Raw genomic sequence first — 26097 nt, forward strand, 5'->3', positions numbered from 1 at the left:
GCCTCACACACACACACACACACACACACACACACACACACAAACCCAAACTAAAGTTTAAATTGTTTAAATTACTCCTAAACATTTTGCCAAACATCACACACTCTCCTATCCTCCTGGTTGAGACCTGTGCCCAGAAGGGCACTTTTTCTAGTTCATTTCTGCATCTCTTTAAAGTTTAGGGCCCATTTAACCATATAATGCATTTGGATGGCAAAAATGGCAGATCTGCAAGTTCAGTGTCTTAAATGAGATGTGCTGTGAGTTTGCATATCTGCTATTGTCCAGCATAGGACCGTTGCACAGTGAAGTATAAACAAGGCTTTAGGATTTACAAGTCGTTTTTAGAATCCTCCTCCACAGGAGCATATATCCACGGATATCCAAAGCTGTGCATATCCACGGCTTCCAAGCATTCCATGCATGCCTACTATAGGCTGAGGAAGAAATGCCACTTGACAGTTTTCAAATCAGCCTCATGGTGGCGCTACAACACCAACCATATAAGGGTGCCCAACCATGCACACCCCACTGCCCACTCGTAATCGTAGTTCCCTCAGCCCTGGTTCTCTCGTCTAGCACACTACGTTTCCCAGAATGCATAGCTTAGAAAGAGGGCGGGGAATTTGTTGGGCGCGCTATGAGGTTTGTTATTTGAAAGAAAATGGCGAATATCCGGATTGACTCAAGTCGCTCAACACAAGTTTATGGCTGTATTGGACGAGATAGGTAACGGTTTGTGTTTTCACCTAAAGTCAGTAAACTAAGAAATAAGAAGTGGTATGATATATAGTTTTTTGGTACAGAGTGCAGTCCATTTCTAACTTACTGACAACTCAAATGTGTGTGTTCTTGTCTCTGGGTGCTAGCTAATGTTAGCTGCAACGACTAACATTGCGACTAGACATTTAAGCAAGCAGACGTTTTTATAAAGTGTGCCCTACGTTTTCATAGTTTTCTCCTTATTCGCTCATTCTGTCCTTAGCAGTGGCAGGAGTGTTGCTGTTGATGCCGGGGACAAGGACAAGTCGAAGGTAAGAGAGATTTGAGGCTGAGCTGAGGTCAGGTTTCAGCCTGGGACTGGATTAAAAGCCTTAAATTAGCCAAACATTAGGCTACTGCAACAAGTGAACTACTGAATTATCATGTTTACAAAGGCCAATGTCGGTGAAGTACCTGTATCCAAAAGAGGTCGCTCCTCAAGTTCCAGCCCAGGACGACCACACAAGTCCCCTCGCTCGGAGTCCACCACACCGATGGATGGAGCACCAGAGGCATGCACGCAGGGAACTGCCACCATTAACTTACCAGTGAAGGTGGGGCTGCTTTAATATACATTGTGTTACTTACTGGGTAGCTTAACCAATAATATGAATGATGATAATAGTGATACCTTATCAATTAATGTATGTTTTGTATTAATAATGTGAGTATCTATAGCGGTGGCCGAACTGTTTGCGGGGCGGTCTTGATATCGGAAGGTCGCTAGTTCGTATCCCCAGACTGGCACGTTAAAAATGACCACCGCTGAAGTGCCCTTGGACAAGGCATTGAACCCCTACCATGAAATGTTCTATGAGCAGGGCCTGGCTGTAAACAAGTTCTTGAGCTTAGTCCAGTTACCCTGGGTAAACATAGTACCTTTCCTTTCCTTAGTCCAGTTACCCTGGGTAAACATAGTACCTTTCCTTTCCTTTGTCCAGTTACCCTGGGTAAACATAGTACCTTTCCTTTCCTTAGTCCAGTTACCCTGGGTAAACATAGTACCTTTCCTTTCCACTGTTTTTAGTGCTGCTTTGAATGCGGTCTACATAGATGTGGAGACATTTTACTAAACAGAAGTTTTAGAGCTGACCCCAAGATACTGCAATTAATTAATAATGGAATGATTCATAATAGAATACATGCACGGAGTACAGAGTGACATAGTTACTAGGCTGAGGACAGCTTATTGGCTGACCTTCAACAAGTGAATTACAATATATTGCATTATAACCTGGTTAATACAAAGGTCAATCTTGGTTAGGTGAATTCCCCAATGTCCACAACACAGATCGATGGAGCACCAGAAACATCTAGTCTGGAGTTGGGATCAGTGGCTACGCAGGGAGAAAACCTGGAACAAACGTCCCCCATCGAATGTCCCCCTGCTGCACGGAGGAAGTCCTTAAGGAGGTCTACCATGGGCAGGCGCTCCCTACCTGCTTCCCACGATCCTTTTCAGAGTGAGTACTGTCCTCATCCTAGATATGAAAAGATGGCAAGAAAATGGGCTGTTTAGTCATGACTTATCAGCAGTAGACATGACTAACTCATTCTGTTTCTCTTAGACCTCTGCAGAAGCATTAGCCCATCACTACCACAGCAAGAGAGGCTGGAGAAGCTTATGAAGGCTTCAATGGAGGCGAGTGTGTCATGGTGGCAGGCAGCAGGCCTACAATTATCTGCAGCTGCATTATCCGCAGAAATATTTAGTTGGAGTGTTTTAAGTTGTGGTGAATGTCACATGAATAGTTAGAGCAATAGGACAAATAAGACAGAGTTGAGTTGGTTTGTGACTTTGTGATTGTTGTCATAGCAGATTTTATTTTATGTTTAAATGTATTACATTTTTGTCCCTTAAACTTAAGGACCACTTCATCCTTTTTCATCCTACCTTTATATAAATGGTCTTCTCTAATGCTTATTATAAAATGGTACCCTTTTTTTGTCTACTTGGACTGTCTCAGAGGAGGTCTCTGGACAGTTCAGAAACCTGTCTAGAAACGGAAGGCTTTCTTTTCCTGTAAAATGTGCATGTTATAATAGAAGCCATAGAGCACCGAAGTCCTGACGTCACTGTCAGTAGAGGGCCCCAGTCCACAGGTTCGTGTACTTTTTATTTGCATTGAAATCTCCATATGAGGAATTTAGATCTCTTCATATAAGAACTGTGTTTGAAAAATAAACCGATCAGCCCGGCCTTTTCACTCATATGGATATGAAGCATCGACTGAAGCTGGAAATGTACAAATATACCCTAAGGGTAACACAATAAGCTGGAAATGTACAAATATACCCTAAGGGTAACACAATAAGCGCTAGAAACGAGTCAAACAACCCAGAGACTACATTTCCGGGTAGCTGCAGCTGCCTGTCGCACAACAGAAACTTGTTAAGAAGATTAATTAAGACTTTTTTTTATTATTGATATTTAATGTTTCGTGGTTACTACGAGTCGAGTCACTGCCAGCTGAGCTTAAGTCAACGAGGAATCTCAGGAACGCAATGTGTTGACAGCTGGGCGTGACGTATATTAGCAGCGACATTGCTTTCATACCCTTGTAGTTTCAAGGCTTTTGCGGCCACATTAATTCCATTTTCTCCAGAAACTGGCTGTATCAAATATCAATGGACATCATTAACGACGCACAGCCACCCCCCTGACCGAAAGGCCGGGATGATCGGTAAATTTTTCACCTGGCATTGGGGATTTCAATGCAAATAAAAAAATACATGAACCTTTGGACTGGCTCCCTCTACTGAAAGTGATGTCAGACTTTGGTGCTCTATTCTCACATTTATTTTAAAAGAAAAGTGAAATGTATTTCTAATTTAAATTCTGACTTGCACATGATGGAAATACTGTAAAAATGATCTGTCCAAATTCTCCTAGATGGAAATGGAGAGAACCCGTGATTCACTGCAGTCAACACCAAGCGCCTCATTGGAGACATTTGTAAAACAAGGTCAGTGACAGTGTTAGTCCTGTATTGGGTTAATAAAGCTCATCTTTTCAACCTCATCGTTTCTGTAAGGGAGGAAATATATTTGTTTTGAATACATTTGTCCTTTTTTCTGTCATAGTTGAGGACATGCAGAAGGAATGGTGTTGTTTGGCCAAGGATATACATACATATGATGTTAAGAATAAGATGCAATATCACCAAATCCCAAGTAGTACAGCTAGGTAAACCTCTTTTTAAAATATTTTATATACAACATTACATTTCTCCCAAAATTGCCTTTAATGTTAAATTTACCTTCCTCATTGCTTGGTTTTGACTCTAGTGACCCTGGGTTACAGCAGACCATGGAGCACATGCAACAATCAATCCGCAGGTATGTTAATTGCCATTGGACAAGGGAGAGCAACGGACTTGAACTCATGCTTCCTTCATGCCTGAGTGTCCAAGTTGCTCCTTTCCACCTGACAGGGGGGAGTTTCCCTAGCTGGACGTAGCGCGTGGAAGGAACACGTTATTCCAACCAGTTCCTTTCCCCTCCATCAGGCGCCCCGGCTGGCCAGGGGGAGGCAGTTATTTTGTGTTTTTTTAGCCACTTAATTAACAGTTGCCCCTTGAGGTCATCTCCCATCTCTGATTTAAACAATCTCCTTATCCCAAGGCATTCCAGGCAATTGCCCTTTTTCACCCCATTATTGCATGGTACAATATTTAGTGTGTGAGTGTTGGTGATCTTTTTTAAGATTTACCCTCAAAATGTGAATGCCACATAATACTTTTTTTATTATACCCACGTTATTTTGAAGGCTACAGCTGGAGGGTGTATCTTGGGAAGAACTGCTGAACAAACACCGAAGTAAAGCAGAAGCATTGACAAGGTGAAACTGTCCTCCATGGATTCTATATTGCTATTTATTACGAGTGAGAAGAGTTTGGGCTTTCCAAGCATTAAATAATTCTGTGGTCTACCGTAGACGCCGGGTGCATACTTAGTTTAGACTAGTCATTGGTTAGACATGGGTTAAGGTTAGGTTTAGGTGTGCTGCCCCGTGGGAGGTTATGTTTAGGGTGAGGGTTTGAGATAGGTTGTAGTTGTAGGACTAATGACTAAGTCTAAACCAAAAACTGTCTAAACTAAGTACTGCACCCCTCTAAACAGCAGTCTAGTTCTCCTGGAAATAAAAACGCCTGGGTTTCCGAGGCTAAGACTGAAGTCATCACTAAAACATAGCCTACTTAATTTGTTTAGAAACACAAATCTAATCAGTCCTCGTGAGTAGGAAAGTGAAGAATGTAGCCGTTTTCAATTTTAAGTCTAAATTTCTTCTTCAATAAAATCGTTTTGGAGAACATGCAAACCAATCAAAGTTGAAACTTGGAGAAAGCCATTGAAGCACCATTGATATGTAGCGTTGTATTGTCTTTGGATAATGATCCCTGTGGATAGCACAGGACACGGGTGTTTAACCCATTCTGACCTGAGATCAGATTCATACGAGGTTTCCGCCGGACACACACTGGTCTGATGAACCCATTCTGACCTGAGATCAGATTCTAAAAATGTCAGTCGCTCTTCGATTTTTCAAAAATAGCAGACCTACAAGCTCATATCGCGCCACTCGGTGGCGCGATATGAGCTTGTAGATCTGCTATTTTTAAATAGCTAAAGCATAACATGATGCTGACACCAAAATGGGTGCCCGTTCAGAATGGGTTAATACCTGGTCAACATTTTTTTGATTGACAGTTGACAGTTACCATAGGAAAAACATGTCAATGCCTGATACACATACATCATGGAGGATATCACATTTTCTTTCTCTCTACACACACACACACACGCTTTTTATACTAACAATAATAAAAGTGTCTCCTTTGCAACAGGAAAGTAGAAAAGGGTCAGGAGAGCGGTGTAGTGTTGGACTCCGCCTTAGTGGTCCAATGTTCCCAATACAAACTCATACAGACTAAACCAGATTACCGTGGCATCCTCCACCAACAACTACCCCGTTTGCAGACTATGGAGCTGGCGGTATGTTGGACATTATCATATCAGTTGCTGAAACACACCAGCAAGGTGTTCAGTTGTTTTAGTGAAATGGCTTGTACTTGGAACATGAAACTCCTAGACAGGTGGAAGGAAAATTCCACAGTTGTCTATTTGAATTGTTTCAATACAGTGCCTTCGGAAAGTATTCACACCCCTTCACTTTTACCACATTTTGTTTTGTTACAGCCTCATTTCAAAATTGATTAAATTCGTTTTTTTCCTCATCAATCTACACACAATACCCCATAATGATGAAGTGAAAAATGTTTTTTCAAATATTTTGTTAATTTATTCCCCCTTTTTCTCTGCAGATCCTCTCAAGCTCTGTCAGGTTAGACGGGGAGCATCGCTGCACAGCTATTTTCAGGTCCTTCCAGAGATGCTCAATGGGGTTCAAGTCTGGGCTCTGGCTGGGCCACTCAAGGACTTTCACAGAGTTGTCCTAAAACCAATCCTTCGTTATCTTAGCTGTGTGCTTGGGGTCGTTGTCCTGTTGGAAGGTGGATCGGAGGTCCTGAGCGCTCTGGAGCAGGTTTTCATCCAGGATGTCTCTGTACACGGCTCCATTCATCTTTCCCTCTATCCTGACAAGTCTCCCAGTTCCTGCCGTTGAAAAACATCCCCACAGCATGATTCTGCCACCACCATGCTTCACCGTAGGGATGGTATTTGCCAGGTGATGAGCGGTGCCTGGTTTCCTCCAGACGTAACGCTTGGCATTCAGGCCAAAAAGCTCTATTTTTGTTTAATCAGACCAAAGAATCTTGTTAATAATGGTCTGAGAGTCGTTTAGGTGCCTTTTGGCAAACTCCATGCGTGCTGTGATGCCTGGCTGTCATGTGCCTTTTATTGAGGAGAGGCTTTGGTCTGGAGGAAACCAGGCACCGCTCATCACCTGGCAAATACCATCCCTACGGTGAAGCATGGTGGTGGCAGCATCATCCTGTGGGGATGTTTTTCAACGGCAGGAACTGGGAGACTTGTCAGGATAGAGGGAAAGATGAATGGAGCAGTGTACAGACATCCTGGATTAAAACCTGCTCCAGAGCACTCAGGATCTCCGACTTGGTCAACGATTCACCTTCCAACAGGACAACGACCCCAAGCACACAGCTAAGATAACGAAGGATTGGTTTTAGGACAACTCTGTGAAAGTCCTTGAGTGGCCCAGCCAGAGCCCAGACTTGAACCCCATTGAGCATCTCTGGAAGGACCTGAAAATAGCTGTGCAGTGACGCTCCCCGTCTAACCTGACAGAGCTTGAGAGGATCTGCAAAGAAGAAGGGGGAAAATACCCCAAATTCAAGTGTGCCAAGCTTGTAGGATCATTCCCAAAAAGTATTAAGGCTGTAATTGCTGCCAAAGGTGCCTCAACTTAGTACTAAGTCAAGAGTGTGAATACTTATGTACATGTGTTTTTCCAGTTTCTTATTTTTTATAAATTAACAAAATATTTGAAAACTTTTTTCACTTCATCATTATGGGGTATTGTGTGTAGATTGATGAGGAAAAAAACGAATTTAATCCATTTTGAAATGAGGCTGTAACAAAACAAAATGTGGTAAAAGTGAAGTGGTGTGAATACTTTCCGAAGGCACTGTATATTCACTTTTATTATCTCAAATTGTACCTGGCCCCAACAGATGGACTCTCAGGGTAAGATGGCACAAGAGCTTCTGGCCATCCACGACCGGGCACAGTTATTGGTGACAGAGACCAGTAGGAGATTGAGATTAGGTATTGCATTCTTTTTTTCTGCCACTTTTGCTATGTAGTTATTGTATGCCTTTTTTTTTAATGAGCAATGATCTGCAATTATTTTAATGTATTATTTCCCTACTTCAGAGGCAGAGGCAGAATTCCAAACCCAGTCATGTGACAACATCAGACATCTGTTGATGGCAACGAAGGATCCACCTCTTATAAATAAATAAATAAATGGGAGAAAGGTGTGTGGGTGTAGAGCGTTGCAGTCCCGCCCCCTCGAGAGACCCGGAAAATAATTCCCCGTTCATAGACTTTTCAAAAAGTATTTAAAGACGTTTGCACTGCGGACAAAGCCAACTCGAGTTGTGACAAATCATGACGGTAAACACAATGTTTTGAGCCGAACAAATAATTAATAATAAAAACAGCAGGTTACACTTTTTGGGGTTTTTCTTCTTTGTAATTATTTGTTTGGTACAAAATATTGTGTTGTCATTTGTCACAACTCGAGTTGGCTTTGTACGAAGCTTAAAATAAATAAATACTTTTTTAAATGTCTACGGGGAAAATGCATTGGGAATTATTTCCTGGCCTGGTGTCGTCATGAAAGGGTGGGATTCAATTTTTTCCTAGTAATGTAAATAAGTCATTTATATATTGTATGTTTTGTCTTCTACATTATGTAGGCCTGTGTACATATTTTTTTTGTTTATTACCTGCATTATTGTATGTAGTAAAATTGTTTCAGGTGTTTTACAAACTGAAATGGTTGTTAAAACTACAGGGGTTTTTTCCCCCTCATTTCTATTTAATGCATGACTTTGACCACCAGGTGGCAATGCTGCCACTCTTTTCAAAACGAACATTGTCTTCACTATTTCTACTGAATGAACTAAAAGTTATTTGTTTCTCAGAGAATTTGTGCATCCTGTAAATGATCAAAGAACAGATGGTGATTAACATATTTTTTTTTACTTTGCATTGATTCTCAGCAAGTGATAATCCAGGCAAATTTTATTGATTTAATTTTACTCAATGTTCTCTAAATGTATTGCCATCAGAATTATTTGCGTATTACAAGCAGTGAGTGGTCATAAGTTGTTTGTCCAAATTATATTTGAGCTAATAAAGTGTAATTCAAGAATAACAAGAGATGCTTGTGAACTCTTTGAAAATGTACATTTATATGAAAATATATATTTTTTTGACATTCATTATAGAATGGCCATTTTCATCAAATAAGAAACTTCAGTTTTCCAAAGCCTGACGCAGTATGTACAATGCTTGATATTTACTCTGCTCAGTGCTCATGGTGCAGCATCTATTCCACCCCACCAGTGTCCCTGACCACTCAGAGGAGGCCCCTCCCCCACAGTGACTCACTCCCATCTCTTGCATTTGACTGGGTCACTGAGGCAGAACGAAGCTTTGACATTGTGCCAGTCAAAGCATCAGTCTAATTCTCTGTCATGTTTTCACCCAATAGTGTTTCTACTCATTTTCCTCTTCAGAGGTGTAGCAAGAAAATCTGATCGAGAGAGGGGAAACTGCTGTGTTACACTATAGTCTTCAGCAAGGTGTGGGCGATGCTCGTAATTGTATTCATTTCTGTTGGGGGTGGTGTGGTTGGGGTGACCGTGAGCATTTGAGTAAAGGAAGATGGTTCACGGCAGGAAAGATCGATTCTTATTTAGATGAAAATGAGGCTTGATGCTTGTGTGGTGAGAGGAGGGAGCTTACAAACTAAGAAGTTCATAGCAGTGCTCTTTAAATCATTCACCATAACACAGAGGTTGCTTAAATTGTTTTCTCACATTTTTCAACTTTTTCCAGATCACAACAATATTGGATAATAAATATGATCACCTGCTGCCACTATCCTATGTCTAATTTGAGGATTATATGATCACCAAGCTGTGTACTGTTATAACTTAAGTTAGTCTTATGTGTTTATTATTATTGGCCCTTATCAAAGAAGATACCCTGTACAAAAGGAATACACAACCTGTCCTGTACTACTGCAGTTGCCAGGTCTATTATACTTGTATGCACATGCAAAGAGCAAAGGCTGACTGTATTCTCTAGTCTTGCTCTCTCTAACTTTAGATTGATTAGCTACAGATTGTAGTAGATGGATGTGTGGAGAGTCAGCATAAACCACTGCCAGTTTGGTCCCACTCCCGCATGCGCACCCATCATCTCTCCAATACAGCACACGAGGCTGCACCTCTCCTCCACGTCCATTCAGCTAGCCATTCGTCTTGGGAAGCTGTCTTTCTGATCTGAGTGATAAACTACAGCAGAATTGTCCACGTTCGCAGAAAAAAAACGAGGACACTTGTTTTCAATCTGTGCTGTCTACATTTTCATACTGAAAGACAGATGGGATGTTTCATTCATTGGCAGCTTTGGACAGCAACCCAATGTAAAAGATGCTGTTGCATTGGCCATGCACTTATTGTTATTCATATTTTTTTACCTCTAATATTGCTCAATAAAATTGCCATGATCTGTATTCATAATAGAATGAGTAATTGTCTCCAATATATAACTCATAAGCCAAACAAAGTGATTCATATTCTAGGCTATTATTTCACTTTTACATTTACACTTTTAGCAGATGGGGTTAGTGTGTTTTACTTTTACTTATATAAATGACTATTTAACATGAGCATCACCATTGTTGGTGATATAGGCCTATCCTATTCAAATATGTACTAGCAGGAGCTAGGAGTTTACCAAGGCAATTTACCAAGGCACCCACCCGCCTGTCCTTAGGGTGGATACTGGATACAGGAAGAGTGGGCACCTTGAGGTGAAATTGGCTATTTAAAGAATATATAATTGTTAATGTAAAGCACATGATTTGAACATGCACAGTTCACAATTATCAGACCTTAACTGTCAAATGTTCAAGTATGTTTATATCATGCATACATGATAAATTACTTAAGACCATATTCCAAATTATTTATTTTTAGTAACCTCAAGGTGCCCCCCACTCTTACTGACTGTTACCCTATTACCCCACCCCCCCAAACTGCATGTTTGTTTTGAAATGTAAAGTCCCAGGTTAGATGTAATTATAATAGTAATGTATTTATTTTGACATTTTTCGGTATACCAGGTTGACCTTTGATCATGGACATGAGCAGGACATGAGCAGTGGCCTATAGCTGCTCACCCAATTTTTGATTGATCTCGAATACAGGAACGCTTTTAATTATATCATCTGGGCGACCGACTTATATAGAGCCCCATTACCCCATATGTTGAGAAACCGTCAAATTCGAAAAGAGACATGAATATACTAGTAAGTAAAGTAACAGCAGTATTAATAAAGGTCGGCTTGCAAAAAGCCCGTCTTGTTTTTACGTTGCAAAAATAAGTTCTCGTGTCGCTCCTGCGCGCCACATCGCCGCTCTGCTCGCTATAATACTCCCTCATATTGTTAAGTAGCCGGATGATTGGGTGTCGTTTTATGGCATACTGATTAGCCCACAACACGCAAGCGCGCATCGCTCACTCACTGGTGTTCAACGAGCGCACACACACAGCACACTGAGCACACGACAACAATGGCACTCCGTGCTGCCTGCTAGTCTGTTTTGATGGGTAACCTCTCATAATAACAGGCTTCATCGGGTGGGGAGTTTGCTTGATGGTTTCGCGTCAAGTAGTGGTGCATTTTTTTCCGCAAGCGGGTGCATTATTTTAATGCACAGTAATTGCGTGCACAGAAAGAAGAAAAAAAAGCATTGTGCATATATAATTTTTCTTTTACTTTGACCATGACAATGTGCTCGGCGCTACAGTCTGCCTGCAGCTCCCACATTGTGTTCATGTGTGGCTCTGGCTGCTAGCAGGCAGGCAGGCAGCTCGTCACTGCTGCTTTTTTTCCTCCAGCAAAGCAGCTCCACTGGCTCTGCCTCGTCGTCTCTCTGTGCCGTTAGCTCGCTGCTACAGTTAGCTGCACGGCGGCGGCTCCGTTTGACTCTGGAGAATAAAGTGGGTTGGAACGCGGGCGAATGTGGAGCGAAATCCGCTTTATACCGTCTTTTTCTTTAGCACACAACGGGGCTGGTTCCGACACTAGCTGGTCTTGGGGGATCGGGTAGGTTCATCGAGTGTTGTGTGTATGATTTGTAGCAAGGAGGAGATACTTTGCTGGGCTGGCTAGTAGCTACACTGGCTAGCTGTTTGTGTGTATTCTTCGACTGAGCCTGGGGAAGGGAAGGGAGAAAAAAAAACGACGGGCGAGTTTTTTTTTCTTTGAAAGTATGGATGACCAGATCAGGATGATGACGGGCCTCGCAGGACTCGGGGGACAATCGCAAGCCGACGTCGGAGACCCCGACTCGGTCAGAAAGCAGCTCGGTCAGCCCCAGCAAGACATCGGGGATATTCTACAGCAAATAATGGCCATCACCGACGAGAGCCTGGACGAAGCACAGGCCAGGTAAGAGCAAAATGTTTCCCCCCCACACACGCACACGGGCAGCGATTGTCGCCGATCGAGCTATGCTGTTTTATAAGAACGCAAAAGTTTTGATTGGAATATGCACGTTACTTTAGTTCCACACGATGATAAGTCTATTACACACTTGAAACGGAGCGTTTTGGGCTTGAACTTGTATACGGCACGAATACTTTACTGCTGCTTTAATATACTTTGAAGACATGTTTTCTGCAGTTTCTGCCCTTTGTGTCTAGCGTTTAATCTGTATGTTTTATTAACACACGCACCTGGGTAGACGTGGAGATGACTACCCGGTCTGTGATAATAAGTAAAAAAAAAAGTTTGGTCTCTAATTACAATGTTATTATAAAGATGGCCTGGACATTTATTTGGACGTAGTAACTACATAGAACTCGGGTCGTGTAACTCTAGTGTAAGGTTGTATAATCCAATGCATTCCTAAAACGTGTCTTTGATATCATAGAGAACTTTTGGGTTTCGGAGGCCTCTAAAAACGCCAAGCGACTCGACATAACTTCAGATCTTTTGGACATTTTTGATAATCCATCATCAGTAACCAACAACCCTGGCGTTCGGTGTTTGCTATAGTTTTGTCCGTTTTTTTTTTAGTAACAGTCAATCAAGACATTAGGTCATGATACAAAATACAAAATATTTGATGTAATGCTAAACACAGATTTGTAGGTTTGATGTATTTTAATATTTTATTAGACATAAATGTCTAATGCACGAAGTACAGTCAGACATTTGAGATAAAAGGACAACCCAAAAGTCCTAAAGGACTTGTTTCCATTGTTGGCCTATGTATTCAGTTCATCAACATAGCATAAAGAAATAACACAAATACAATTACAATCACCTGCGCCTAGTAAAATGTAGACTACCACAGCCATGTTATCTAATTGGGTGGATGATGTGTGTTGGCTTTCTCAAACGTCTTTCTAACTAATGTCGATAATGTTAGCCATTCAAATGCAAATGAGATTGGTAAATTAAGGTATGGATTATTATGGATGGCCTTAAATTAGACCATATCAGCCTGGTACTGACTGGCACATGATGACAGCAGTCATCCTCATGCCTCTCTTCACTGCTGGTAATATTTGCATCGGGGTTATGTTTACATATCATGGAATCAGGAGTGCATGCGTGTATAACAATAAGCAAGTGACCCACATTCATTTGCCATGTGGCTTGGAGGAGCATAAAGGTCATCTTAAAGTTGAAGCGTTAGTATTTTTAACAATAGGCAGCGTCCACTGCAATACTGTGGCCATAGTGTGATGTGTCATTAGCTAGTGATTTTCCACCCAACATTTTGACCACCTGGTTCTCTTAATTAATTCACTCCTCTTTCACTCCCTCCCTCCCTGGTGTTCATCCTTTTCATTGTGTGCTGGGTGCAATCAATTCTCCTATAATGTGTACGCGAGTGCAGCTGTCCACAAATCGAGTTTCTATTAATGAGATAGGGGTGTGTGTGTGTGTGGTGGGGGGGTGATGCTCTACTGGCAGCTTATGAACACTGGGTTATTACCTTTTTTTTGGTTGACTTAATAGCTCTAGATTTTAAGTGAAATGTGTTCACTATGCCCCCCCCCCACTGCTCCTTTAGTTTTAAGTTTCTAATTAGCCTTGTGTTGCTTTTGTCTTTTTAGGGTTGGTTTTTTCGTTAATAGCCATCTTGGAGATGAATACCATTTAGATATGGGGAGTGTGATATACCATATACTTTTCATGAATGCAAAAGCCTAATCTAATTAATAAGCATGTGTAATACACTAGTCTATAGTCTAGTATAGTTAAAACAATATAAGTGGAAGATGTTCCTGTAGTGAGTAGAACTCTGGACCCCAATCAGCATGTCTCCCTTGTGACTGTTGATGTGTGTGTTGACACTTAACTTTAGGATAGAAGTAACTATTTAGCATGTTATCCACTTCGGATAACTTTAGGTATATATACTTTGTCATAACAAAAATAGCTGATCTACAATGTTCTATGCGATCTACAAATGACATGCTCAAAATAGGGATGCTGTGTTGAAAATGGTTCAACAAAAATGTGTGATTCTGTGTACCTGATGATGATGAAGTAATTCAACTGACAAAAGTCCCAAGCTCTGAATAGGAGTTTATGAGTGGCAGATGGAGAAGACATGTTTTTCCAGCCACAGCCTACAATGTAGTCTCTACATTTACCAGCATCTGGCTGTGATGCTGTTTTCCCGCTCAGGCTTGTCATGTCAGGACAGTAAGCAGCCTAGGTCTACTAGTGCTTGCTTAAACACTATTCTAGCTGCAGTAGTATAGCTAGCAACAGCAGCTGGAATTGCTTAGAATGTGTGCAAACATCATCACAATAATTACTTTGACATTTTTGGTATCCACAGAATATTCCTCCCCTTATTTCCGATGGACTAATAAAATGTGTGAGGTTGCTCATGAGGGAGGGTGATGCCCTTGTCGTGGAGGGGTGGCAGGCAGACAGTGTGCTGGGATAGGGAGTGGTGTGGGCGGCACAGGGACACGGTGCGGTGCAGCGTACCCTACCTGCACGTTGCCCTCCCTCATCCTCTCACCCTCCTGTCACCATTATGTTCAGATGCTGGCCAGAGGAGTCACCGGCGCATTCGCATTGGGGCGGATCAGACGACCCCACAGAGGGAGGGGGAGCTAGGGGGGGCACGGCAGGGGGTGGCCTGCCACTCAACTTCCAGCACAGGTCAGTACAGGACCGCATGAGCACCCCCCCTCCTCCTCCTGCTCAGTCACACAATCCTCCATGATGAAGGCAGCCCACCCCCCCAACTCAAATCCAGCAGTGACAACATAAAACTGATAAGTGGACACAAGACACGTCCATCACTCTAGACACATACTACTCGCCATAAGAAACTACTGTGCTAATAATAGCTATCCTTCCTTAACAGATATGTCACACACTCGTTATCTAAAGGCTATACAAGCTAAATATTTCTTTAAATGTAATGGTTATAATCGCACCACACGCTGTGCTGGCCGCACACCACTGGACTTGATGTTGAGGTCAGGCGGAGCCTTATCATCCTCATCTGTGATTGTCTGTAATGTGTTTCTGGTGATGTGTTTTGGATAGACAGTCTAAAAATAGACTGAATTAGAAGGCTTTGTAAACTCATTGTATTCATTCATTTTTCCCCCCGCTCAACTTGAATTGATTGTTGTGCATGAATCCTTGTGTTCCTTTTTCAATCATGGTTCAAAAGTATTATGTAATAAAATATGTAAATGCAGGTTTTGCCCTTTCATGTGCTTCTTGTAACTGGTAACAATATTCATATATCTGCTCGTGCCTTTTTTGTGTAGGCTTTTATTGCCTTAATAAATATATTTTATATTTATATACTCAAGTTTACAGACCACGCAAATTATAAATATGTCATGGTTCTCTTGTTATGTGTGGTTTTATGTGTCAATGTGAGTTACAGACAATGTTACAGACTTGAGAAATGCAACGATTCGTATGCATCCGTTCTGCCGTGCTCTGGTGTCTTTAGTTTGCAGTCATTTCATTTCATTTGGTGAAATTAGCTCGAATACAAGCTCACAACGGATCGCGTTGAGAGCTTGTGGATTGGCTAATTTTGTCAAACACAAAATCCTGGGGGGCGCTGGTCAACTAACTACCGTTTATAGAGTATTGAGTGGTTATGGGATTACTATTACTAATGTGTCACTCTAGGCTCGGGCATTTGCTGTAGTTGTGAGAAATCATTTGTTTGTAGTAACTTGTGCATTTTGTGCTGTGTTTGTGTGTGTGTCCCCCCCCCCCCCCCCCCCCTCAAGTGGACAAATCAGGGCACAATGAAGGATGAATACCATCTCTTTTTGCCTTTGGGCTAATTTTGACAAATTAGATTCAACCTAATGTAGTCCCATCAGTTTGCCATGAACTGAACTGTAGATTACATCTTTCTGTAAAGGGCACAAAGTTAGATTACTTTTTATTGACTGTGGAACCAGATGCACAATTACGTTGTACTCATGGCTAAACATTAGCACATACAGTATATGTGTATAGTGTATATATATATATACTGTATACCACGCTATAACATGTGAACATTTTAACATTACTTGGCAATGGGGATGTTTTGGGGCTGTCAAAGGCATCTAGACATTAAAATTGTCTAATTCTATTTTGTGCCCTTTTTATTATGTTTCCCTGTGCACTTGAGCATGATGTGATATCATGAGGCTTTATATAATTGCCAAGCGAATGCATCATTCTCAGCATTAATATTTGTGGAAAACTACCACATACTTGACTGTTTGAGTCAATGACTACTTCTACCTGCCTTATAAAAAAAATGGCATGGAATTGGAAAGCCTTGTAATGGAGATCTGTTTATCCTAATCCTGCTTTCCCCTCTCTCTCTCTCCCTCTCTCTTCTGTTCTCTGCGCTCTTGTAGGAAACATGCCCTGAACTGTCACAGAATGAAGCCAGCCCTCTTCAGTGTTCTCTGTGAGATCAAAGAGAAGACGGGTGAGTCTCTTCTTCTCTCTCTCTCTTTGTATTCTCACAGTCTGCTCTGCTTGCTTGTCAGTGTTGAGATGCAATGTATCAGTGGCTGCTTTGCTCCACTAATGGGTTCCTTGATGCAAGGTTGATCTTTCATTGGCCTTGAAGTGAACTTCATTGATTATATATCGATCCCATTGGTTGTAGCACCGATTTAGCTGCCAGGGACTGAATCTGTATCATCAGGTCAGGCTTGTTCTTCTTAATTATTCCTGATTTCCCGTATAGTTTTGGCCACGTCATTTTAGAACCTTGACCTATGGTAGACCTATCGAGACTTCACACTGACAACTCGGACTAATCTTATTTGACTTAGCCCCATTGAAACAGAGCTAGGGCTAGTAGAAAATACTACTTAATTGTTTGTATACTCGAACCCGTGACACGCTGTCAGGCTGGATTACCACTAGGTGCCCGGGCCACTACGCCGACCCAGGCCATTGATTTCTATTAAGCCAGAATTCATATATTCACCGTATTTTAGCTTCCCCCGATTCACGGGGTCTTGCGGACAGTGAATAGCAAGCGGACATGTTCAAGGATGCAGCTGTTATTATGTTGATACAGCAACACAATTGAATAACCTTTTTAATCATATTGTTTAATCAGAAACTATGTTGGATAATGTCTTTTGGCTAATTGTTTATTGGTGATTTTGAATACTTTTGTTCTGTAGAGCGATTTGACTTTGACTGTCTTAGTTGGTATGTTAGGAAATATGTACGTAATTACTCTTATAGATTGACTATATCCACTGGATAATTTCAAATATACTGGATGTGAAGTAAAATAACAAAATGAACAAAATGTCAAGTGAACACAATAGAAGCCTTATTCAGAGTAAACTGGATGCCTATTCTTATCTTGTTAGCTATTCCAGTCACCTAGCTGACAGATTTCTAGTATGGTTCAAAAGCGGAGGGCAAGATTAGATGGCAGATTGATGGCTATGGTAGTGTGAATGGGTGGGGTTTTGGAATTCTCTCCCACTCTCCATCCCTCTCTCCATCTTTCCTCTGTATCTCCTCTAACAGCAAATGTCCCCAGTTCAAATACAATTTGTAAGTGCAGCAGCACTGGTTCCAGTTGTGACCCTCCTGTCAATAATGTATTATTGCTCTCCAGCGATTGGAGGAAAGTAAAGGGTAGGCTTGAGTGAGTGGGGTAGGGCACCTTGTTTCCCAGGCAACCAGTGGTCTTATTTACCCTAATGCCATTCACTTTGATTTTTTTCCACATTTACTCAGAGAGAGAGAGAGAGAGAGAGAGAGGGGGGTGGGGGGAGGGGTGGGGAGAGAGAGCGAGAGACTTATTTTAATGAAGTTTGGGATGGGGTAATGTGTGTTTTTAGATATTTTAGTATCTCAAGGTGTCCATGATGTCAAAGACACTGGGCTCACTTCCTTCCTGGACTACAATTCCCATAATGCTTTGATGCACTGCTCCTCGTGGATAGGGAGAGGGCTGTCTTCTTACTGAGAACATGTAGTCCAGGAAGTAAGTGACATCATGGACACTTTGAAATACTAAATTATCTAAAAACACAAATTACCCACATAAAACCCCCCAGTAAAGTGTTTCTTGTCGCCCAAACATCACTAAAATAAGATCTGGTTGCAAAAGGGGTGAAGTGTCCATTTAACCCATTCTGACCGGGCACCCATTTTGGTGTCGGCATCATGTTATGCTTTAGCTATTTAAAAATAGCAGATCTACAAGCTCATATCGCGCCACCGAGTGGCGCGGTATGAGCTTGTAGGTCTGCTATTTTTGAAAAAAATCGAAGAGCGACTGACATTTTTAGAATTGATTGATTGATTGAAATATTTTTCAACAGTTTGTAGAATTTACAGTACATTTTAAGCACAAACTCAATACAAAGACTGTCAACTGTGAGTGGACGACCCAATTAAGCATTACACTTGTTTACAACAGGGTCCACATTGTTCAATTCATCAAAACATTTAAAGACATACAAACATTTAGAGACATACAAATAGACATTTATATGTAGCTAAAGAACAGAACAGGAATTCATCATATAGGAAGCAAAAAGGGAAAAGATACATTATACAGTGAGGGGAAATGGGGGGGTGGGGTGGGGGGGATTCAGATTTTACAGAGGCCAGTTTCGAATTGCAGCCATCCGTAGGTGCCCTTTGAGAGCGGTTTTGAAGGAGTCAAGGGATTCACATGTGAATCTGATCTCAGGTCAGAATGGGTTCATCAGACCAGTGTGTGTCCGGCGGAAACCTTCGTATGAATCTGATCTCAGGTCAGAATGCGTTTTAAAGGCTGTGTTGTGGAGATCCTAGCGGCCTACCATGTGGTGGTACCCTCCTATCAGCACCGTGCCTGTACCTGACATTTCTCTGCTTCCCCAGTAGACCCCCTGCAGCCTCCATTATGTGCCTCTGGAATGTGAATTGACTTCTGCTGTGCCACTCATGGAAGGCTCAATCAGTCAGTAGTATCTCTGCAGATACCCCCCCCCCCCACACACACACACACACACACACACCCACACACTCACATTGAACAAGGGATAAAAGCAACCTCGGTCTTGGGTCTACTCCTGCTGCTTCGGTCTTGCCCCCCCACCCCCCCACCCCCCCCACCCCTTTGCCTCACTCCCGTTCTTGAAAGAGAAGACTTGCTCTGAACTCGGGGCTTTGATATGGTAATGTAATGGTGGCGGGGGAGTGGGGGAGGGGAGGTGAATTCCTCTGAGTGCTGCAGTTGGTTAGATTGTTTTCATTGTAAAGGAAATGTTCTGCGCAAATGCCAGCAACCCCCCCCCCCCCCCCTCTCCTTTTCCACTACTCTGCTACAGTGCTTGTGTTGTCCTGAGCTTTCACATTTAAACATGACCTTGATTTGCGTTGAATTTTTCAGTTTTGTTAATTCGTTGTCAAAGAATCTCCGGGAAAAAATGTGAGCCTCGGTACTTGGAGGGAGAGAGGCAAATGATCAAAGTTGAAGAGACAATGGCTTTGCTTCAGCTCGAGTTCTTTTCCCCCCTCACTCTCATGGGTATTTGCTGTAAAAATAGCTCTTGGTGCAGTGGGACAGCTTATGCCAAAATCTTTCAAAAGCCACTGCAGTTCTTCTCAGGCAGAAGTTTTTGATTTGGTTTGGTGGTGTTCTTCTTCCTCCTTTATTTCTTTGGTATTCTTTTCCAAATACGATTATTACGATGGAGGAAAAGTGTGGCGGCGTGTAACCTCAAATATACCTATTTCCTGAAACATTTCACTTTCAAGCTTAGTTGGGGTTGACCATATTCTGAATTCCCAAAAAGAGGACACATGTGCATGTGTAGTGGGTGCGCGGAAACAAATTGGGCGTTGCGTTTCAGTTTAAATGGAAAATTCAAATGTCTAAAGAATCTATAACAAAATAACCAAAATTTCATCAAATATGCTATTAGTTATGTATTTATTTAAAGCAGTGGCTCTCAAAGGTGTGATCCAGGGACCATCTTGGTTCCTTAAGTTCAGGGTGTTTCAAAGGGATCCTTTACAGGTCTGTAACTCTGAGAGTACATATGGCACCAAATGGACCCTTACAGGTCTGTAACTCTGAGAGTGTACATATGGCACCAAATGGACCCTTACAGGTCTGTAACTCTGAGAGTGTACATATGGCACCAAATGGACCCTTACAGGTCTGTAACTCTGAGAGTGTACATATGGCACCAAATGGACCCTTACAGGTCTGTAACTCTGAGAGTGTACATATGGAACCAAATGGACCCTTACAGGTCTGTAACTCTGAGAGGGTACATATGGAACCAAATGGACCCTTACAGGTCTGTAACTCTGAGAGTGTACATATGGCACCAAATGGACCCTTACAGGTCTGTAACTCTGAGAGTGTACATATGGAACCAAATGGACCCTTACAGGTCTGTAACTCTGAGAGGGTACATATGGCACCAAATGGACCCTTACAGGTCTGTAACTCTGAGAGTGTACATATGGCACCAAATGGACCCTTACAGGTCTGTAACTCTGAGAGTGTACATATGGCACCAAATGGACCCTTACAGGTCTGTAACTCTGAGAGTGTACATATGGAGCCAAATGGACCCTTACAGGTCTGTAACTCTGAGAGTGTACATATGGCACCAAATGGACCCTTACAGGTCTGTAACTCTGAGAGTGTACATATGAACCAAATGGACCCTTACAGGTCTGTAACTCTGAGAGTGTACATATGGCACCAAATGGACCCTTACAGGTCTGTAACTCTGAGAGTGTACATATGGAGCCAAATGGACCCTTACAGGTCTGTAACTCTGAGAGTGTACATATGGAGCCAAATGGACCCTTACAGGTCTGTAACTCTGAGAGTGTACATATGGCACCAAATGGACCCTTACAGGTCTGTAACTCTGAGAGTGTACATATGGAGCCAAATGGACCCTTACAGGTCTGTAACTCTGAGAGTGTACATATGGCACCAAATGGACCCTTACAGGTCTGTAACTCTGAGAGTGTACATATGGAACCAAATGGACCCTTACAGGTCTGTAACTCTGAGAGTGTACATATGGAACCAAATGGACCCTTACAGGTCTGTAACTCTGAGAGTGTACATATGGCACCAAATGGACCCTTACAGGTCTGTAACTCTGAGAGTGTACATATGGAACCAAATGGACCCTTACAGGTCTGTAACTCTGAGAGTGTACATATGGAACCAAATGGACCCTTACAGGTCTGTAACTCTGAGAGTGTACATATGGAACCAAATGGACCCTTACAGGTCTGTAACTCTGAGTGTACATATGGACCCTTACAGGTCTGTAACTCTGAGAGTGTACATATGGAACCAAATGGACCCTTATGGGTCTGTAACTCTGAGAGTGTACATATGGAACCAAATGGACCCTTACAGGTCTGTAACTCTGAGAGTGTACATATGGAACCAAATGGACCCTTACAGGTCTGTAACTCTGAGAGTGTACATATGGAACCAAATGGACCCTTACAGGTCTGTAACTCTGAGAGTGTACATATGGAACCAAATGGACCCTTACAGGTCTGTCACTCTGAGAGTGTACATATGGAACCAAATGGACCCTTACAGGTCTGTAACTCTGAGAGTGTACAAATGGCACCAAATGGACCCTTACAGGTCTGTAACTCTGAGTGTACATATGGACCCTTACAGGTCTGTAACTCTGAGAGTGTACATATGGAACCAAATGGACCCTTATGGGTCTGTAACTCTGAGAGTGTACATATGGAACCAAATGGACCCTTACAGGTCTGTAACTCTGAGAGTGTACATATGGAACCAAATGGACCCTTACAGGTCTGTAACTCTGAGAGTGTACATATGGAACCAAATGGACCCTTACAGGTCTGTAACTCTGAGAGTGTACATATGGAACCAAATGGACCCTTACAGGTCTGTCACTCTGAGAGTGTACATATGGAACCAAATGGACCCTTACAGGTCTGTAACTCTGAGAGTGTACATATGGAACCAAATGGACCCTTACAGGTCTGTCACTCTGAGAGTGTACATATGGAACCAAATGGACCCTTACAGGTCTGTAACTCTGAGAGTGTACATATGGAACCAAATGGACCCTTACAGGTCTGTAACTCTGAGAGTGTACAAATGGACCCTTGCCGGTCTATAACTCAGAGTGTACTACAAATGGAACCAAATGGACCCTTTTTATAACCACTGATTTTAAGTACTTCTGCATGCAATATCTTAACACTTTTTTTTTTAATCGTCCAAAAAAGGCTGGGTACTCTACTGAACTCTACTGAATACATCTATGGGTATATTTGTATTTAAAAATCATCCAAATAACATGGGGTGCTCCACGTCACTATTCTGAAAGAACACAATGTGTTAAGTCTTGGCTTATCTTATAAAAAAGAGAGATAGCTAGTTCTCCAAACCATCATATCTTCTGCTTTGCTATGTTGTACAAAAAAAATATTAGGTTAAAATTTGCAGGTCAGAACTTATTAGACTATTATTTGCGACAGAAACAAGTTCTAGACTGGCAGACAATTCAATCTGCTTCTCATTGGTCACGACCAGAAAAACAGTAGCCTACCTTTTCTGCATTTCAATGGCGAAATTATGCATAGTGTTTGGCATTTCATTCAGAGAGGAGAGCTCATTCAACCCTGTGGAGCAGGCGTCGTTCAAAAACCTGTTAGGGTTGCGTATAACCCATTCTGAACGGGCACCCATTTTGGTGTCAGCATCATGTTATGCTTTAGCTATTTAAAAATAGCAGATCTACAAGCTCATATCGCGCCACCGAGTGGCGCGATACGAGCTTGTAGGTCTGCTATTTTTGAAAAATCGAAGAGCGACTGACATTTCTAGAATCTGATCTCAGGTCAGAATGGGTTAATCAGACCAGTGTGTGTGTGTCCAGCGGAAACCTCGTGTGAATCTGATCTCAGGTCAGACTGGGATAAAGACCCGCCCCTGCCTGTCTGTACTGTGTGCACACGGTGTCCAGGGCCCTGCTGCCGTGTCAAAACTAAAAGTTAGTTTAGAGCACCCTGAGTTGTAGATATTTCTCTGCCTCAGTAGTGATAATGTTACATCGAGTCATGCTTGAGTCGCTCTGATTGGTCAAAATCGGCATAATGGTGAAGTTACCGCCACCATCAGGACTGGGTATAATACTATAGGATTACCGTGTTAGAATGAGATAGTGTGTATGTCACAGATTTTTTTTTATTGGCATTAAAATGACGAATTAAACGTATGAATAGTGCAGGTAGAAGGCACAATCCACTGTTAATTAGGGTGGCCATAAGGGGGTTAACCCATTCTGATTTTGGTGTTGGCATCATGTCGTGCTTTAGCTATTGAAAAATAGCAGATCTACAAGCTCATATCGCGCCACCGAGTGGCGCGATACGAGCTTGTAGGTCTGCTATTTTTGAATAATCGAAGAACGACTGACATTTTTAGAATCTGATCTCAGGTCAGAATGGGTTAATCAGACCAGTGTGTGTCCAGTGGAAACCTCGTATGAATCTGATCTCAGGTCAGAATGGGTTAAGAGCTAACCCAGAGAAATATTTCCCACCACGGACTCGTAGTAACCTCGGGTCAGTGACACCAGACTTTTCACCTCTGAGAACAGTCTGGAATGTCTGGTAACCGCGGAGCAAAGAGGGGGGCGGGGCTTTACGCAATCAGGGTTTTGAATGACAGAGCTGGGTTATGAATAATACATATTCCGGGGTTTGGGCTTTAACATATTTCTGACCTGAGATCAGATTCATACGAGGTTTCCGACTGGACACACACTGGTCTGATGAACCCATTCTGACCTGAGATCAGATTCTAAAAATGTCAGTCACTCTTTGATTTTTCAAAAATAGCAGACCTACAAGCTCGTAGCGCGCCACTCGGTGGCGCGATATGAGCTTGTAGATCTGCTATTTTTCAATAGCTAAAGCACAACATGATGCTGACACCAAAATGGGTGCCCGGTCAGAATGGGTTAAGTCCGCCTCTCAGAGAGTTTACAGGAGTTGTTCCCCATACAAATTCGCGCAAAACCCTGGACATTTGAAGGAATTTATAAACCCCCCCCCGGACAGCCCGGACAGACCCCCTAAGGAGGACAAAAGATTCCGGGGAAAAGAGGATGTTTGGTAACCCTAGGTTAGGCAAACTATAAAGTAACTTAACTAAGTAAATTACTTGTAATTAATTGCCTTTTTCCATAGCCAGTTTTACCTTAAACCTAGAAACCCAGAAAATCTGGATTCTTGACTCTCTATCAGTGAACTTTTACTTCCAACTGAGTTCAGTATTATCTCCCCTGAAAAGTAATGGGTTTTCTCACAGCCGCTTTTTCCATCTTTTCAAACTGTTTTGTATGTATGTTACATATCAGTATAATATCATTGGACACGACACGGTGTAAATGTTTCTCTTCCATATCATTTCTGCTCGTAGTGAATGTACACTTAACACCCTGAGCGGCATAAATGGAGGTCTCCGTCCTATCAAATACTTATGCTCAAGGACGGAGATTAATCACAGGACGGAACTTTTGTTTTTTTTGTGGCTTTCGCCTTATTTTATATTTTTTATGGAGGGACAGACCGTAGGCTGACAGGAAATGGGGAGAGAGATCGGGGGGGGGGGGGGGGGGGGGAGAATGACATGCAGTAAAGGCCGTCGGGATCGGGAGTCGAACCCAGACTGGATTGCCAGCCAAGGTGCCTGGACCACTGAGCCACAGCCCTGGCCCACAGGACGGAACATGAATGATATCATAACCAACTTACCGAGCGCATCGCTCCACAAGCTGGGAGCGCCTGTTGGGCAACATTCAATGTCATCCAAAGTGGTCCCCCTGCATTTTTGTCTCTCTCTCTCTTAACCCATTCTGACCTGAGATCAGATTCATAACGAGGTTTCCACTGGACACACACTGGTCTGATGAACCCATTCTGACCTGAGATCAGATTCTAAAAATGTCAGTCGCTCTTCGATTTTTCAAAAATAGCAGACCTACAAGCTCGTATCGCGCCACTCGGTGGCGCGATACGAGCTTGTAGATCTGCTATTTTTAAATAGCTAAAGCATAACATGATGCCGACACCAAAATGGGTGCCCGGTCAGAATGGGTTAAAACGTGAATAACTCTTGATCTAAATCAATTCTAACCAAAGATTATGTTTTTGACGGCCCATCGCGGTCCCATCACTAGTCACGTTAGAAGTAATCATACGTCCTGTTGTTGTCGATCGGCTCGGGGGTGTTTTGGCTACATTTAGCTACTTCAGCTACATCCATGATGGCGCCTGGTGCACCTTGAAATGCGCTCCGTAGCTGCAAATCGCTGGGCGCTCTGATTTAATGGTCCTAAATACCCCCGGGCGTTCGGAGTGTTAACCATATATGTTCAGTGTGTTTCAGTGAGATTCGCTGTGGGTATATAATTGACAAACAAGTTTTATATATATATTTTTTGAGTGCTCGGATCTCTTTTTTGAGTCTATATTTCCCCTTTGATCCGAGAAGAACCTAATCTCCTGTAAGCACCTGTTTGGCCTCTGTGTTTTTCTCTAAGTTTTATTATAATGTTATAGTTTAGAATTGGAAGAGTTAGAATTTTTTCCCCTGGTGCCTGGGGGTCAACATAGTATATAGTGTTTAACCTGTAGGAATAACACATGCTGTGTTCTTTGACTTTTGTCCTTTTTTACGAACCAAATATCCCTAATTAGTAATTGTTTGTTGTGTGTTGCAGCAGCTGTAAAAAAAACAACACAAACAAGTGCTGCTAAGAGTAACGACACACTGTAACTGACATTTGCTTGTTCAAAGTCAACAAACACAGGAATTGGCAACACCAATGAAAATCTAATTATCATTTTAAAACCTTCACATTAGAGCCTATGTGTGAGTTTTAACAAAAGGCACCTTGATGAACGTTGTTACAGTGACAAAGCTAACAAGTTCAGAACCTGTGATCAATGAGGAGATGTTTCACAGCAGTGCGTTAATTGGTAGAAGTCTTTTCTCTACAGCAGTGTTTCTCAACCTATGTGTC

The 26097-nt window shown here is 42.2% G+C and overlaps 2 protein-coding genes across 5 annotated transcripts in view; both read left to right on the forward strand.

Annotated features, from left to right (window-relative positions):
• The first annotated feature begins 659 nt into the window (after positions 1–659).
• Positions 660–8598, forward strand: dsn1 (DSN1 component of MIS12 kinetochore complex). Of its 2 annotated transcripts, XM_083780624.1 has the most exons (13): positions 660–729; positions 986–1034; positions 1158–1316; positions 2054–2225; positions 2331–2404; positions 3656–3728; positions 3847–3949; positions 4051–4101; positions 4532–4603; positions 5610–5757; positions 7419–7512; positions 7621–7732; positions 7766–8598. In XM_083780624.1, exons 1-12 carry the CDS (start codon positions 665–667, stop codon positions 7707–7709), a joined length of 1149 nt encoding a protein of 382 aa, XP_083636750.1. In that variant the 5' UTR covers positions 660–664; the 3' UTR covers positions 7710–7732; positions 7766–8598. The 2 variants fall into 2 exon arrangements, with proteins under 2 accessions (XP_083636750.1, XP_083636749.1); XM_083780623.1 differs by having other exon boundaries at positions 7621–8598.
• A 2424-nt stretch (positions 8599–11022) lies between these two features.
• Positions 11023–26097, forward strand: part of pbx4 (pre-B-cell leukemia transcription factor 4) — a 40583-nt gene continuing 25508 nt past the window's right edge. For 2 of the 3 annotated variants that reach the window (XM_083780691.1, XM_083780690.1), the window contains exons 1-2: positions 11023–11941; positions 16417–16490. In XM_083780691.1, the coding sequence (XP_083636817.1) occupies positions 11763–11941; positions 16417–16490 (253 nt within the window). In that variant the 5' untranslated portion in view covers positions 11023–11762. Of the gene's footprint in view, positions 11942–14566; positions 14687–16416; positions 16491–26097 lie in introns of all 3 variants that reach the window. The other variant, XM_083780689.1, reaches the window with a different exon arrangement.

The sequence above is a fragment of the Protomyctophum parallelum genome (assembly GCF_964188405.1).
Source record: "Protomyctophum parallelum genome assembly, chromosome: 13".
Classification (NCBI taxonomy): Eukaryota; Metazoa; Chordata; class Actinopteri; order Myctophiformes; family Myctophidae; genus Protomyctophum; species Protomyctophum parallelum.

Excerpts from the sequence above, each read along its gene's own strand:
- dsn1 (XM_083780623.1), top strand. The coding sequence starts at position 665 with ATGGCGAATATCCGGATTGACTCAAGTCGCTCAACACAAGTTTATGGC. Across the intron at positions 4,604-5,609 it reads AAAGCAGAAGCATTGACAAG|GAAAGTAGAAAAGGGTCAGG; the intron begins GTGAAACTGTCC and ends CCTTTGCAACAG. Across the intron at positions 5,758-7,418 it reads TGCAGACTATGGAGCTGGCG|ATGGACTCTCAGGGTAAGAT; the intron begins GTATGTTGGACA and ends TGGCCCCAACAG.